General features: G+C 43.0%; 1 protein-coding gene across 1 annotated transcript in view; it reads right to left on the reverse strand.

Moving 5' to 3' along the window:
• DENND1B (DENN/MADD domain containing 1B) overlaps nt 1-12,642 on the reverse strand; it is a 240,687-nt gene extending 228,045 nt beyond the window's left edge. Inside the window, exons 1-2 of the mRNA XM_015406182.1 lie at nt 12,456-12,642; nt 7,946-7,989 (exon numbers count right to left, since the gene is read on the reverse strand). Of these exons, the coding sequence (XP_015261668.1) occupies nt 7,946-7,989; nt 12,456-12,642 (231 nt within the window). The remainder of the gene's footprint in view (nt 1-7,945; nt 7,990-12,455) is intronic.
• Nucleotides 12,643-13,085: the final 443 nt, after the last annotated feature.

Consider the following 13,085-nt stretch of genomic DNA (forward strand, 5'->3'; position numbering starts at 1 on the left):
AAAAGCATTGATTACTTAGTCATCACTCCCACGCCGGAAAATTTATTTTTGAACAGTTGGGTAGCTCAGGACTCTGCTCCTTCAGTGGTGGAGAGGGTTTCCATCCTGCTATTTGCAGCCAAAACTGTCATTGCATCCCACTGGAAAACAACAATGACACCCACAATTTCGCTTTGGCGCAAGAAACTGTGGGATTTATATATTATGGCTAAACTCTCGGATAACCTTACGCGGCTTGACAAGATTCCGGTCCAATCTTCTTTTATTGCTGTATGGTTCCCTATCTTGGAATATTTACATCAATTCGATGATATCCCAAAGGAAATTGATACTTTTCATCTCTGGTAACGTGTAAACAAATATTGCTTCTAAATATGTTTTGTATGTGTTTACTGTAACACCAACTATCCACTGAAGTTATAACTGTTGTAAGCTGTAAGTCAACAATTGTATCCTGTATATATCATTGCATAAATCTATGTAGATATCTACTCACCCTTTATAGCATACTTCCAAAACAATACCATTTTACAATCTTTATGTACTAATACACCAATGTGTTTATGTATGTTATAATGTTACGAAGGCAAAACCTAATAAAATATGTTGTAAAAAAAAAAAAACCTTATCGAGGCCAGCAGTTGTGGCTGTAAAGGCGTCAGTGTCCAAAAAGGAACAGAAGCGTTTCCACTTGTAATCGTAGGATTGACGTGTGGCAGTCAAAAGTCCTCCTTTCAAAGGTCAAAGGCAGGCCCTGCCCCACAAACGTCTCGTCCCAAAAGCAGCGATCTGGCCAGACCTCTCGACGAAAGGTCTGCTCAGCGCGGCGGAAAGGAAAGAACTGGCGGGATGTCCGTGCCTGCCCTTCTGGGCATGCTCACTGGGGCTCCTGAGCATGCTCAGTTGGGCCAGGCACGAAAATCCTTTTAAGAGAGCTTGCTAGGCACCGGCAGATCCAGCGCAGGCGCACTAGATCCCATTGGTGTGAAGCACAGAGACCACGAAGAAGATCGGTTGATTTTTCACCTGGCTGTAGTATCAAGGAGGTTGGTACCGAGCTTACTGATAGGGCCCCTGATCTTTTTTCTATGTTTGGGCATTTATCCAAACTTAGTCCTGTGGTTCCCAAAACATTTTTCCACAGAGCTATTTTAAGTCTAGCTGCTCTTCCCTCTCTTCCCTCTCTAGCCTTTGGTATGAGGTGGCAGCAGGTCAGGTATGACGTAATATTGTGACCTTCACCCAAACACAACAGGCACAATTTGTGCTCATCATTTTGTGTTATTTTGGCTCCACATTCCTTACACTACTTAAAAAGTGCCATCCTATCCTTCTGCTGAAGAAAATCCAGTCAGAAGCACTGAGGGACGTTGTTCACAGTTAGCTTGCTCTGGTATGTTCTCTCCTTACGATGGCAAGAAGAGAACTGATAGCAGAGTGCTCCTCCTCTGCCGTTATATGACTCTCTGGGCAGGAAATGCTTGAAGGGAGGGGGAGCCATTTTGGGCTCTAGAAACTCCTTGATAAAGCTTGCTAGCTCCTCTCCATGGTCAACCCGTGAAAGTGTGGTCCCCATGTGGGACTGTACAGAAGCCACGAAGATGAACTAATTTCACGTGTCTTTGGATCCTGGCCATAGCCATTATAAAAGTAACATTATAAAAGTTTGCTTTTAACAGACATAAGTGTATTATTGAAGTTAAAATGCAAACAGAATTATAACAGTACTGCTAGGAACTAAATTATATAACCACCATTTAACTTCAGTTTCTAGAATTATTTAGAAGTTACTGGTCTTCTTTATACTTCAACACAAATGCATTTGTATCTTTTACTGATGTCATCCGTAAAACCAAGTCTCTGCCACCAAATGATTTCATGAAAATTATAGTCATGATCCAAAGAACTATAAAAATCATTCTAAGAGCTCAGGAGGGCTTAAGGCTTAGTTTTCTGCTTTGAAAACTGAGGAGCCTATCAAAAGGCACACAGTGGATTCAACACCTCAGATTCAAAAACTGCTTATAAACCCAAGCTGCTCATCGGATCCCAGCTTATTGCATGACACATCCCTCATTACCTAAGCCAAAGCAGGCCCTTGTAGACCTGCCTCAGCAGAGGGGGGGGGGATATGCCTTCATCCAAGATGCTGGCACACAGGCAAACCTCCGAAGACAGCCATTGAGGCCAGGCTCTTTTTCCACCCCCCCCCAACCAGGGAGGGGGTAATATGCCTTCATCCAGGCTGCTGGCACACAGGTGAAGCCTCTGAAGAGAGCCATTGAGGCCAAGCTCTTTTTTCACTTCTCCTTACCAGGGAGGGGGAAGCCTTTGAAGAGAGCTCTTCTGAGTCCAGCTCTATCCATATGTGCATTCAGAGGAAACTGGAGAAAGCAAGAGCAGGCAGCTGTGCTGTGTGAACCCCTAGGCAGCCAAGGCACAGAGAATGGTTGTTTATCAGCACCATTTTTAGTCATAATGTTGCAGTGGAAAGTGACAAAACATTTCTTCTTTATTGTTCACTAGAACAAAAACTGTTGAGAGAAAAAAGTCTCCTCAGTCTCAAAACTGAGGTGAGGAAAAAACACAGAGAATAGCAGTGGAGATCTCTCCATGGCAGCAAAAGGCGAACTGAGGCAGTAGCTCTCCTCCTCCTGGTCATGTGAGCATTTTGGTGGGAAAGTGCCAGAGGGAGGAGGGGCATGCCTAGTTTATTAGAAAGCTTGGAAATCTTTTCTGTGGCTGGCCTGAGACTGCACAGTCCCATGTGCACCTGCACAGAAGCCACAACAATGAATTATAGTTAGAACATAAGAACATAAGAGACACCAAAGTTGGATCAGGCCAAAGGCCCATCTAGTCCAACACTCTGTGTCACACAGTGGCCAGAAATACCAGGTGCCATCAGGAGGTCCACCAGTGGGGCAAGGACATTAGAAGCCCTCCCACTGTTGACCCCCCCCCCCCAAGCACCAAGAAGACAGCGCATCACTTGCCCCAGAGCCCCTATCTATACCTTGTGGCTAATAGCCACTGATGGACCTCTGCTCCATATGCTCATCTAATTCCCTTATGAAGCCGTCCATGCTTGTAGCCGCCACCGCTTCCTGTGGCAGTGAATTCCATGTGTTAATCACTCTTTGGGTGAAGAAGTACTTGTTTTATCCGTTCTAACCCAACCGCTCAGCAATTTCATGGAGTGCCCACGAGTTCTTGTATTGTGAGAAAGTGAAAAGTACCTCTTTCTCTACCTGCTCTTTCCCATGCATAATCTTATAAACCTCGATCATGTCACCCCTCAGTCGTCGTTTCTCCAAGCTAAAGAGCCCTAAGTGCTTTAACCTTTCCCCATAGGGAAAGTGTTCCAACCCTTTTATCATTCGAGTTGCCCTTTTCTGCACTTTTTCCAAAGCTATAATATCCTTTTTAAGGTGTGGTGACCAGAACTGCACACAGTATTCCAAATGAGGTCGCACCATTGATTTCCTCCATACAGGGGAGGAAAGAAAATGAGATAGTAAGAGTCTGCTGGTAAGCTTAAAAACAGTCATCCTGCAAAACTAACTGCTGCTCCAGGGCCATATGTACAACCCAATATACTCAGTATTGAACTTAAAGGTAACATCAAGGTCAGATAAGCATAAGTGGATTTCAGCACTGATTATCTATAGTTCCAGAGCACCATACTCAATATTTTATTCCACACTCGTTATTTGTACTCGGTTTAAGGCACTTGGGAAGCAGAGGGTTTTTTTGTTTTGTTTTTTGCTACTTCCCCATAGCATTATAGTGCATTTGTGGACTTCCTAGGAGTTCCCTGGCTTTTCTCCTTCTTAAAGCTGCTTTGCTCCAAAGTTTTGGGTAAGATCTCAGTACAGCCTGGATGGCTGCTGTGTGGTGGAAAAGTCTGGAACTTCCTGCCCTTGTGGCATATATTTTCCCTGCCCCATCCCTGGGGCAGCCATTTCTGCTACCCGTCAGAGGAGGGAGCTTTGTGTGTGTGTTTTTAAAAAATTTAATCAAATATCATTATAGAAATACAATATATAGTAACCTGTTTTTCAGGTTCTCTGAATTCCCAGCTTTCATTTCTTAAAAAGTAATTCTCTAGCGCCTTTCATTGAGAAGATACAAGGGGAAAGGCATATCTTTGTAATGAAAGGGGATAAAAACTTTTTTTTAAAGCTGATAATTAAGAAGACATTCAACACAGATTATTATATCAATATTAAACTATTTTTATTTTATTTTTTTAAAGGCCTCAGTGGCCAGGGTGGGGTGGGATGACTGCTGCTGGGGGACTGGGGCAGGGAAATGTGCCATGTGGAAGCCCTGTTCTTGCTGCACTGTACCTTGTTTGTTCATGTAATGTTGTCATATCCCCCTCCCCCTTTCAATCCCAAGGGAACAGATACCAAGCTACTGCATGTCACTATCATATTTTATCCTCCAACAGTCCTGTAGGCTTGATAAGGTCTAGTTCTAATGGTATGCTCACTCAGTAAAATTACAGCTAATGGATTTGAAGATTTGAGATTCCCCCCCGACTGACCTTATGTTTTTTGTTTTAACTTTATATGTAGCTTTATAATTGAGTTAAAAAGACTAAATATAGTTAAGAACGCAAAAAATTGCTAAGGGAGCTAGTTAATAAGCTTGTTTTTAATCAGTCTTGCTTATACTGAGCCTGAAAGGATGCTGTGGCAATCATCCTCAAAAATCCCACCTCTCCTCTAGAGCTCTGAACCAATCCTTGTAATTTTGCCATCATTAAAATTCAAATGATTGTCAGCCAATCAGAGCCCATGGAACTCAACTGGATGGGAGGGAGGGAGGGAGAGAGCCAGCCTCAGCTTAAAAACGGAGAAGAATCACTTTTTTCTATGGACAAGGATTCTGTGGCTCTGGATAGGCATGTGAGATTAGCCAGGCTTTTACTTGGTTTTTAGTTAGGGTTTGGGGTTAGGGATGAAAGCTTGTCTTTGTATGACAAATAAGCATCCTGCTATGGGCCCATTATTCCTAACTTATGTGTACAGGTTCTCTGGAAAGGAGCTCTGTGTGGTAAGAGAGCAGCCCTGAGCCTGCTGAGATAACCCACCTGGAGAAAGGGGAATCAAATCCCCTGCAGGCTTTATTTACTTGAGCTTCAACTACAAAGTGGCAACTCTCATTGGGGAAAGTTTGTAACCTCTTTTTTTGGGGGGGTGGGGTTTGAAGCTGAGAGTCAGTTTTACTTTATATATTGAAGGCATCCACACAAAGCATTTACAACCCTATTAAATACAGTTAAATAAACTTTCGTTGTTCATCTCCATCTGTGTCTTGTCTGTCTAGTCAAATATCTAGGGAAAAGTGATTTCTGTTTACCTCACAAATAAGTACAGGCTTGGTCTAGCAGGTTTCCAAAAAAGAGGCCTTTCAGGAGCACACAGCTTACACATTACCAATCCTTTAATCAAAGGCTTGTGTCCCCCTTTCTATTTGACTGTGGGTGGTTGGGGTTTAAAGAATCTAGAGAGGCCAGAGCGGGGGGCTGGACATTCTTTAGTCCAGAAGGCAGATGCCTCAGAGCCCCCCCCCCCAATCCCACAGCCATCACAGATGCCTTTGAGAATAAAGTTAAAATAAGAGAGGCAACAAGCAATCCAACAAGCACTTGTCCCAAGCAAAACCTGTTTCTTCCCATTTGCAGTCCATCTCCTATTGAAATCAACTGCTTCTGTTAACTTGTGAATTGTTATAATAAGACACAGTGTGCCTAGTCTGCAATTTTCTACTGTTGTGCATGCATCCATCAATATAATTGATTTCCACAGAGCTTGCCATGTGTTCAACTTACGACAGTATACAACTACAAATAAAAGTGCAGCACCAGCATTTTTCAGAAAACAAATGCTGAGCTGTAAACTTCTTACATAGGTTCTATATTAAAATATAATTCAAACTGTTGTTTACATGTCCCTACTTTTCTTCACATTTCTGGGATACTTTAAGCTAAACTAAGGTGACGAATCTGCTTAAATAAAAAGAACAAAATGCATTACTCAAAACTCTAATAAAAAACTCCAAATGTATTTAAAAAGCAAAATTTTGCCTTTCCTCCTCTGGGATATCTCTAGAGGGTCTTTATTGTAGTTCTGAGACCATCAGCTGTATGATGTGTGAGAAAAGTGGAGTATAAATGAAGTAAAATAAATTCAGAAATGATACAACTGATAAATCCTGATGCAATTTGTCATGTAAACAATCCCGTCAGGATTTATTAGTTGTATCATCTTTAGTGTTTTTTTAAACACACCTTTAAAATCTATGACATTACAACTTCCATTTTAAAAATCACTGTTTTAGAACAAGTAACTACTATCTGGTTCAAAAAGTGCTGAGGGTGCCCCACCACCACCACCACCAGGTATTCAAATTCCACCCACCTGACTTACCCTGCTCAGCCTAACCAAGATTCCTACTTGGAAGACCCAGGTGTGGTGTAGAGATCTGACTGCTAGACTACTATTTGGAAGAACTAGTTTCAAATACCCAGTCAACAACAAATCTCATTGGGTCATACTTTTGCAGCCCAACTTACCTCACAGGATTATTTAAGGATAAATCAAGGAAGGAAAACCATGCACATTGCCTTGAACTCCTTAGAGGGGCAGAATAAAAATGTGACAGAACAACAGATAGATGGTATTAAGTTTTCAAGAGCAGTACCATTTTTATCATGCTTAAATCATCCTGGGGGGAAAATCCCCCTCAACTTATTGTAAATGTGAGCATCTCAGGATGATTAAAGTGCAGAGGTAAAGATAATAAAATGTAACTCAAGGAAGTTCTTTTTTAAGGAAGAAGAAGAAGAAGAAGAAGAAGAGATTGGATTTATACCCTGCCCTTCACTACCCAAAGGTGTCTCAGAGCGGCTTACAAACTCCTTTTCTTTCCCCTCCCCACAACAGACACCCTGTGAGGTAGGTGGGGCTGAGAGAGCTCTTGACAGAAACTGCTCTTTTTCAAGAATAGTTCTTATCAGAACTACGGCTTGCCCAAGGTCATCCAGCCAGGTGCAAGTGGAGGAGTGGGGAATCATTCCCCCAGATTAGAGTCCGCGCACTTAACCACTACACCAAACTGGCTAGGAAGGTGTTCACTATAGGTAGGCAAAAGCTCCCAAATGCAAAATACCTGTTTTCCCTTTGATTTTTTGGCCTACTGCTGTGATTTTACATATCTGATAAGCAATGGTAGTTTATAATTGTTACTACTGGCTTTTAAACGGTTTCTATCCAGTTTATAAATCTGCAGTGCTAATGATTCATAAACCCTAAGAGTTGTACACATCTGGGCTCAGCAGCAAGGCTGTAGAAGTTTGGATATTGAGAGAGTCACTGATTTCTGCAAAGCCCTTCCTAGAAACACAACAGCCCCACCACCTATCAAGAAAGTCCGGTTTCAGCCCTGGGCATAGCAGAGCATTTCCATGAACACTGAATACTGCTGGTGCACCATATATACAACCAAAGTGTTGTACCTATGCTGGAAGGTTGTTGGAAAGCTAGCACCCTCAGATTATCACTGACAACATGCACATAGTGGTAATTTTAATAGTGCAGTCATGATTTCCCTAATTTTATTTCACTGGAACTATTTATGCCTGCTGAAATAAAAATATCACCAATCGTGTCAGGTCAATATATGAGCCCAGATTAAAAATAATAACAGTGATATATCCATGAAAGCAACTAACATGATGTGCAATTCCTATCACCACAAACACATTCTAATGATCAAATCAGTGATGAAAACTGTTATTACAGTCATCAGCCATCTGCCTTTCTACAGCTGAGCAGAAGAACTTTTAAAAGTCTATGGAAAGGCTGCTGCTGCTAAAACAAGCAACAACAATAATAAATAATCTTTTTTTTTTAATCAATCTCATGTTTCTGACCTGGTCTCGAAAGTCCTCTGGAAACTTCCACAAAACCACAGGATCTGTAAATAATCAACAACCGGCATTAATCAGAGGCAAAGGAACAGAGTATTATAACACAGCAGATTAATATTAAAGTGGATCAGTGTCACTTCAGGCTCACAGACAAATACAAAAAAAAGTTATTCAAAACTAAGGTGCTAGATTATTCAAAAGATTTTTAAAAAATTATATTCAAATCAATTTGATTTGATTTGATTTGATATTTATGAAATTGCCAGTGCATTTTGTTACACAACTATTGAAGGTTATTCTGCATTAGATTATTTTGTCTTTTAAAACTGTATTTTAACCCTATGGATCTTCTGACATCCGTTAATGGACTTACTCCAACATGCAAAAATTTGTAAGGAAATTGAAAACAGAAATAACTACAAGGTCCTAATTCAAGCCCATTTCCTTATTCTCAGTCCCCACTCCATACACATTTGGGATTTACAACTGTAGATTAAGAATAGGGTTGCCAGCCCCCAGGTCCTGGCAGGGGTTCCCCCATCTTCCCCCAAATAGTGACATCGCTGCACAACATCCCTGATGCAATGACATCACCTAGAAGTGACATCATCACCAACCTAAGAGGCGACTCTACACATGGACATCACCAGATGGGCAACACCGAAATCAGATTGACTATATAATTTGCAGTCAAAGATGGAGAAGCTCTATCCAGTCAGTAAAAACAAGACCTGGAGCTGACTGTGGTTCAGATCATGAGCTACTCATTGCAAAATTCAGACTTAAACTGAAGAAAATTGGGAAAACCACGAGGCCATTCAGGTTTGACCTAGATCGCATCCCTGATGAATATACAGTAGAGGTGAAGAATAGATTCAAGGGTCTGGATTTGATAGATAGAGTGCCTGAAGAACTATGGACAGAGGTTCGTGACATCGTACAGGAGGCAGCAATCACCACCATCCCAAAGAAAAAGAAATGTAAGAAAGCAAAGTGGCTTTCTGATGAGGCTTTACAAATAGCAGAGGAAAGAAGGAAAGCGAAAGGCAAAGGCGAAAAGGAAAGATTTACCCAACTGAACGCAGATTTCCAGAGAACAGCAAGGAGAGATAAGGAGGCCTTCCTGAATGAACAGTGCAAAGTAATAGAAGAAAACAATAGAATGGGAAGGACTAGAGATCTCTTCAAGAAAATTGGAGAAATCAAGGGAGCGTTCCATGCAAAGCTGGCCATGATAAAGGACAAAAACGGTAGGGACCTAACAGAAGCAGAAGAGATTAGGAAAAGATGGCAAGAATACACAGAAGAACTATACAAGAAAGACCTCGATGTCCTTGACAACCACGACGGTATAATCACTGACCTCGAGCCAGACATCCTGGAATGTGAAGTTAAATGGGCCTTAGAAAGCATTACTAACAACAAAGCTAGTGGAGGTGATGGTATTCCAGCTGAGCTATTCAAAGTCTTAGAAGATGATGCTGTTAAAGTTCTGCACTCCATTTGCCAGCAAATTTGGAAAACGCAACAGTGGCCACAGGATTGGAAAAGATCAGTATACATTCCAATCCCAAAGAAGGGCAATGCCAAGGAATGTTCAAACTATCGCACAATTGCACTCATATCACACGCTAGCAAGGTCATGCTCAAGATCCTACAAGCTAGGCTTCAACAGTACGTGGATAGAGAACTACCAGAAGTACAAGCTGGGTTTCGAAGAGGTAGAGGAACTAGAGATCAAATTGCCAACATTCGCTGGATTATGGAGAAAGCAAGAGAGTACCAGAAAAATATCTACTTCTGCTTCATTGACTATGCTAAAGCTTTTGACTGTGTGGATCACAACAAACTATGGCAGGTCCTTAAAGAGATGGGAGTACCAGACCACCTCACATGTCTCTTGAGAAACCTGTATAAGGGCCAAGAAGCGACAGTTAGAACCGGATATGGAACAACTGATTGGTTTAGCATAGGAAAAGGAGTACGACAAGGATGTATATTGTCACCTTGCTTATTTAATATATATGCAGAGTACATCATGCGAAATGCTGGCCTGGATGAATCACAAGCGGGAATTAAGATTGCTGGGGAAAAGATCAACAACCTCAGATATGCAGACGATACCACTCTGATGGCAGAAAGTGAAGAGGACCTCAAGAGCCTCTTGCTCAGGGTAAAAGAGGAGAGCGCAAAAGTGGGCTTGAAGCTCAACATCAAAAAAACTAAGATCATGGCATCCGGCCCCATCACTCCTTGGCAAATAGAAGGGGAAGTCGTGGAAGTAGTGACAGACTTCACGTTCCTGGGATCCCAGATCACCGCAGACTGTGACAGCAGCCATGAAATTAAAAGATTTCCTTGGGAGGAAAGTGATGGCGAACCTAAACAGCATGATAAAAAGTAGAGACATCACCCTGCCAACAAAAGTCCGCATGGTCAAAGCAATGGTATTCCCAGTAGTCATGTATGGCTGTGAGAGTTGGACTATAAGGAAGGCCGAGCGCCGAAGAATAGATTCTTTTGAACTATGGTGCTGGAGGAGACTCTTGAGAGTCCCTTGGACTGCAAGAAGAACAAATCAGTCAATCCTCAAAGAAATCAACCCTGACTGTTCCCTGGAAGGCCAGATAATGAAACTGAAGCTCAAATACTTTGGCCACCAAATGAGAAGGGAGCACTCACTGGAGAAGACCCTGATGCTGGGAAAGATTGAAGGTCAAAGAAGATGGGGACGGCAAAGGATGAGATGGTTAGACAGTGTCATCAATGCAACAGACATGAAATTGAGCCAACTACAGAGGACGGCGGAAGACAGGAGGGCCTGGCAGGAGCTGGTCCATGGGGTCGCGAAGAGTCGGACTCGACTGTGCGACTGAACCACAACAAGATCATATATGCCTTGATACACCTCAAACTGCATTACCAAAAGCTTTACATTATTGCCAAGCCTATTTATTTAATCCAAAACAACAATTTTGTACTAAACTCTTACTAAATTATCAAGTGATAAAGAAAACTAAACCAAGTATTTGCAAGTATTTATCACACACAGTGTAATACAACCAGCATGGATAATTAATTGGATACAAAACTTGCATGAGATTGAAACAATGGACTTGCCTGAAGGTTTCTTCTCTTCAGTGGGGAAAAGTCATGCAAGCTGATTAGGTCAAGTCTCCTCTTGCTCCAGGCAGAGCTATGCAAATCTTTGTGCGACTGACCTGGGGTGGAGTGAGACCACGTCTCCTGTTATTCCATAGCCTATCAATAGTTGTAGACTACCTCTACCCCTCACTCTCCTTTATTTATTTGGGTGGGAAGTGGATGACTTTGCTCCACTGAAGACAAGAAACCTTCAGGTAAGACCAATGTTACGTTCTCCTTCAGTGGGGGAAGTCATCTGAGCTGGTTATATGCCAGTCTTTACTCCAGTGTCACCTACTACTTGCTGTAGCACTCTTCTCCCGAAGGCTGCCCCAATTGAATCCTGCTGGTCAATCCTATAGTGTCTTATGAAGATAGAAAAGGATGACAAATGGCTGCCCTACATATCTCAGTCTATGGGAGTCCTGGTGGAGAAGGCTGCCAAGGTGGCCACCGCCCTGGTGGAATGTGCAGTAACACACTGTGGTGTCCCCAAGCCCATGATCTCATAGGCTTTATGTATGCAAAGTTTTACCGAAAGGGTGATGGCGGCCTTTGAGACTTTTCTCTCCAGGTTACCTGTGCTATATTTAATAAACATGCTGTCTGTCAGTCTCAGTTGCTCTGTTCTATTTATGTATATGCACAGAGCCCTGTACATGCCCAGCTTGTGCCATTCTCTTGCCCTCAGGTGTGAAGATTTGGGGCCAAAAGAGGGCAGGACTAGCTCCTGGTTTAAATGGTAAGCCAACTTTACTTTAGGAACAAAGGATGGGTCTGTTCCTTAGGGAACACACATACCTCCCTTCTAACTGACAAAGCCCCCAGTTCTGAAATTCTCCTAGTAGAGGTCACTGCCACCAGAAAGGCAAACTTCCATGATAGAAATCTTAGCTCCATGAATTTTAGTGGCTCAAATGGTGCACCAGGTGGGGAACCTATGTCTCACCAGGGGTGCTAGCTGCACTGTTCCCTTAAGGAATCTCCTAACGTATTTATTAGCTGATAAGTTGCATGGCCCTCTACTCTCCAGGACTGCCACTAGAGCAGCTACTTGTCTTTTTAGTGTATATGGTTTTAGTCCTTGCTTCCAACCTTGGTGAAAGAAGAGAACAACATCCTTGTAAGACAGCTTTAAAGGCTCTATGCTTTGGTTGCTGCCCCACTTCCTGAACACGGACCAAGTATAGTTATAAATCCACCTGGTTGCTAGCCTCCTCGCCTGCATCATGACATCGACCACTTCCTCAGGGAAACCAGACTTTTCTCGCTCCTACTGCTCAACCTCCATGCCATCAGCTGAGGCCAGGCTGGGTCCAGGTACAGTACTGGTCCCTGCAACAGAAAGTCTGCCCTCACTGGCAGACACCATGGGGCATCTGTGGACATCTTGACGAGCTCAGCCAATCTGCTTGCACATTTGAGAGGCCTTGCAGGTGCTGAGCTCTCAGGACCATGAGGTGCTGTTCTGCACATAGGAAGAGGAGCTCTGCTTCCTTGTAAAGGGTGATGGCTCTGGTGCTGCCTTGAGGGTTGATGTGTGCCTTTGCCGTCATGTTGTCGGTTCTCACCAGGACATTATTGTCTCTCAGTGAGTCCCAAAGGCAATTAGGGCTAGCCTGACTGCTCGCAGCTCCAGCCAGTTGATGCTGTTCCCCATATCCGAGCGGGACCACCTCCCTTGAGCTACTTGGCCCCTGCAGTGCAGAGACAACTTGGCAAACTTTTGCTTGCATCCATGGTCAGCATAATGTGGAGTGGTTGTAGGAAGGGCCCACCCTTGATTAGGTTCCTTCATGAAGACCACCATCTTAACAGCTTCAAAACCAAAGGAAGGAGACTGATCTACTTGTGGTGCCTCCTGCTGATGTCCTTCTAGTGTGGTAGTAGTGCCCTCTAAAGGGGTCTTGTGTGAAAGTGGGCCCATGAGACGAAGTCTATTGTTGAATTTAAGAGGTCCAGTGTTGCAGAGGGGTCCATGAGGTCTGATGCTTTTTGC

This window comes from Gekko japonicus, unplaced genomic scaffold (assembly GCF_001447785.1).
Source record: "Gekko japonicus isolate JY-2015 unplaced genomic scaffold, Gekko_japonicus_V1.1 scaffold1097, whole genome shotgun sequence".
NCBI classification, from domain to species: domain Eukaryota; kingdom Metazoa; phylum Chordata; class Lepidosauria; order Squamata; family Gekkonidae; genus Gekko; species Gekko japonicus.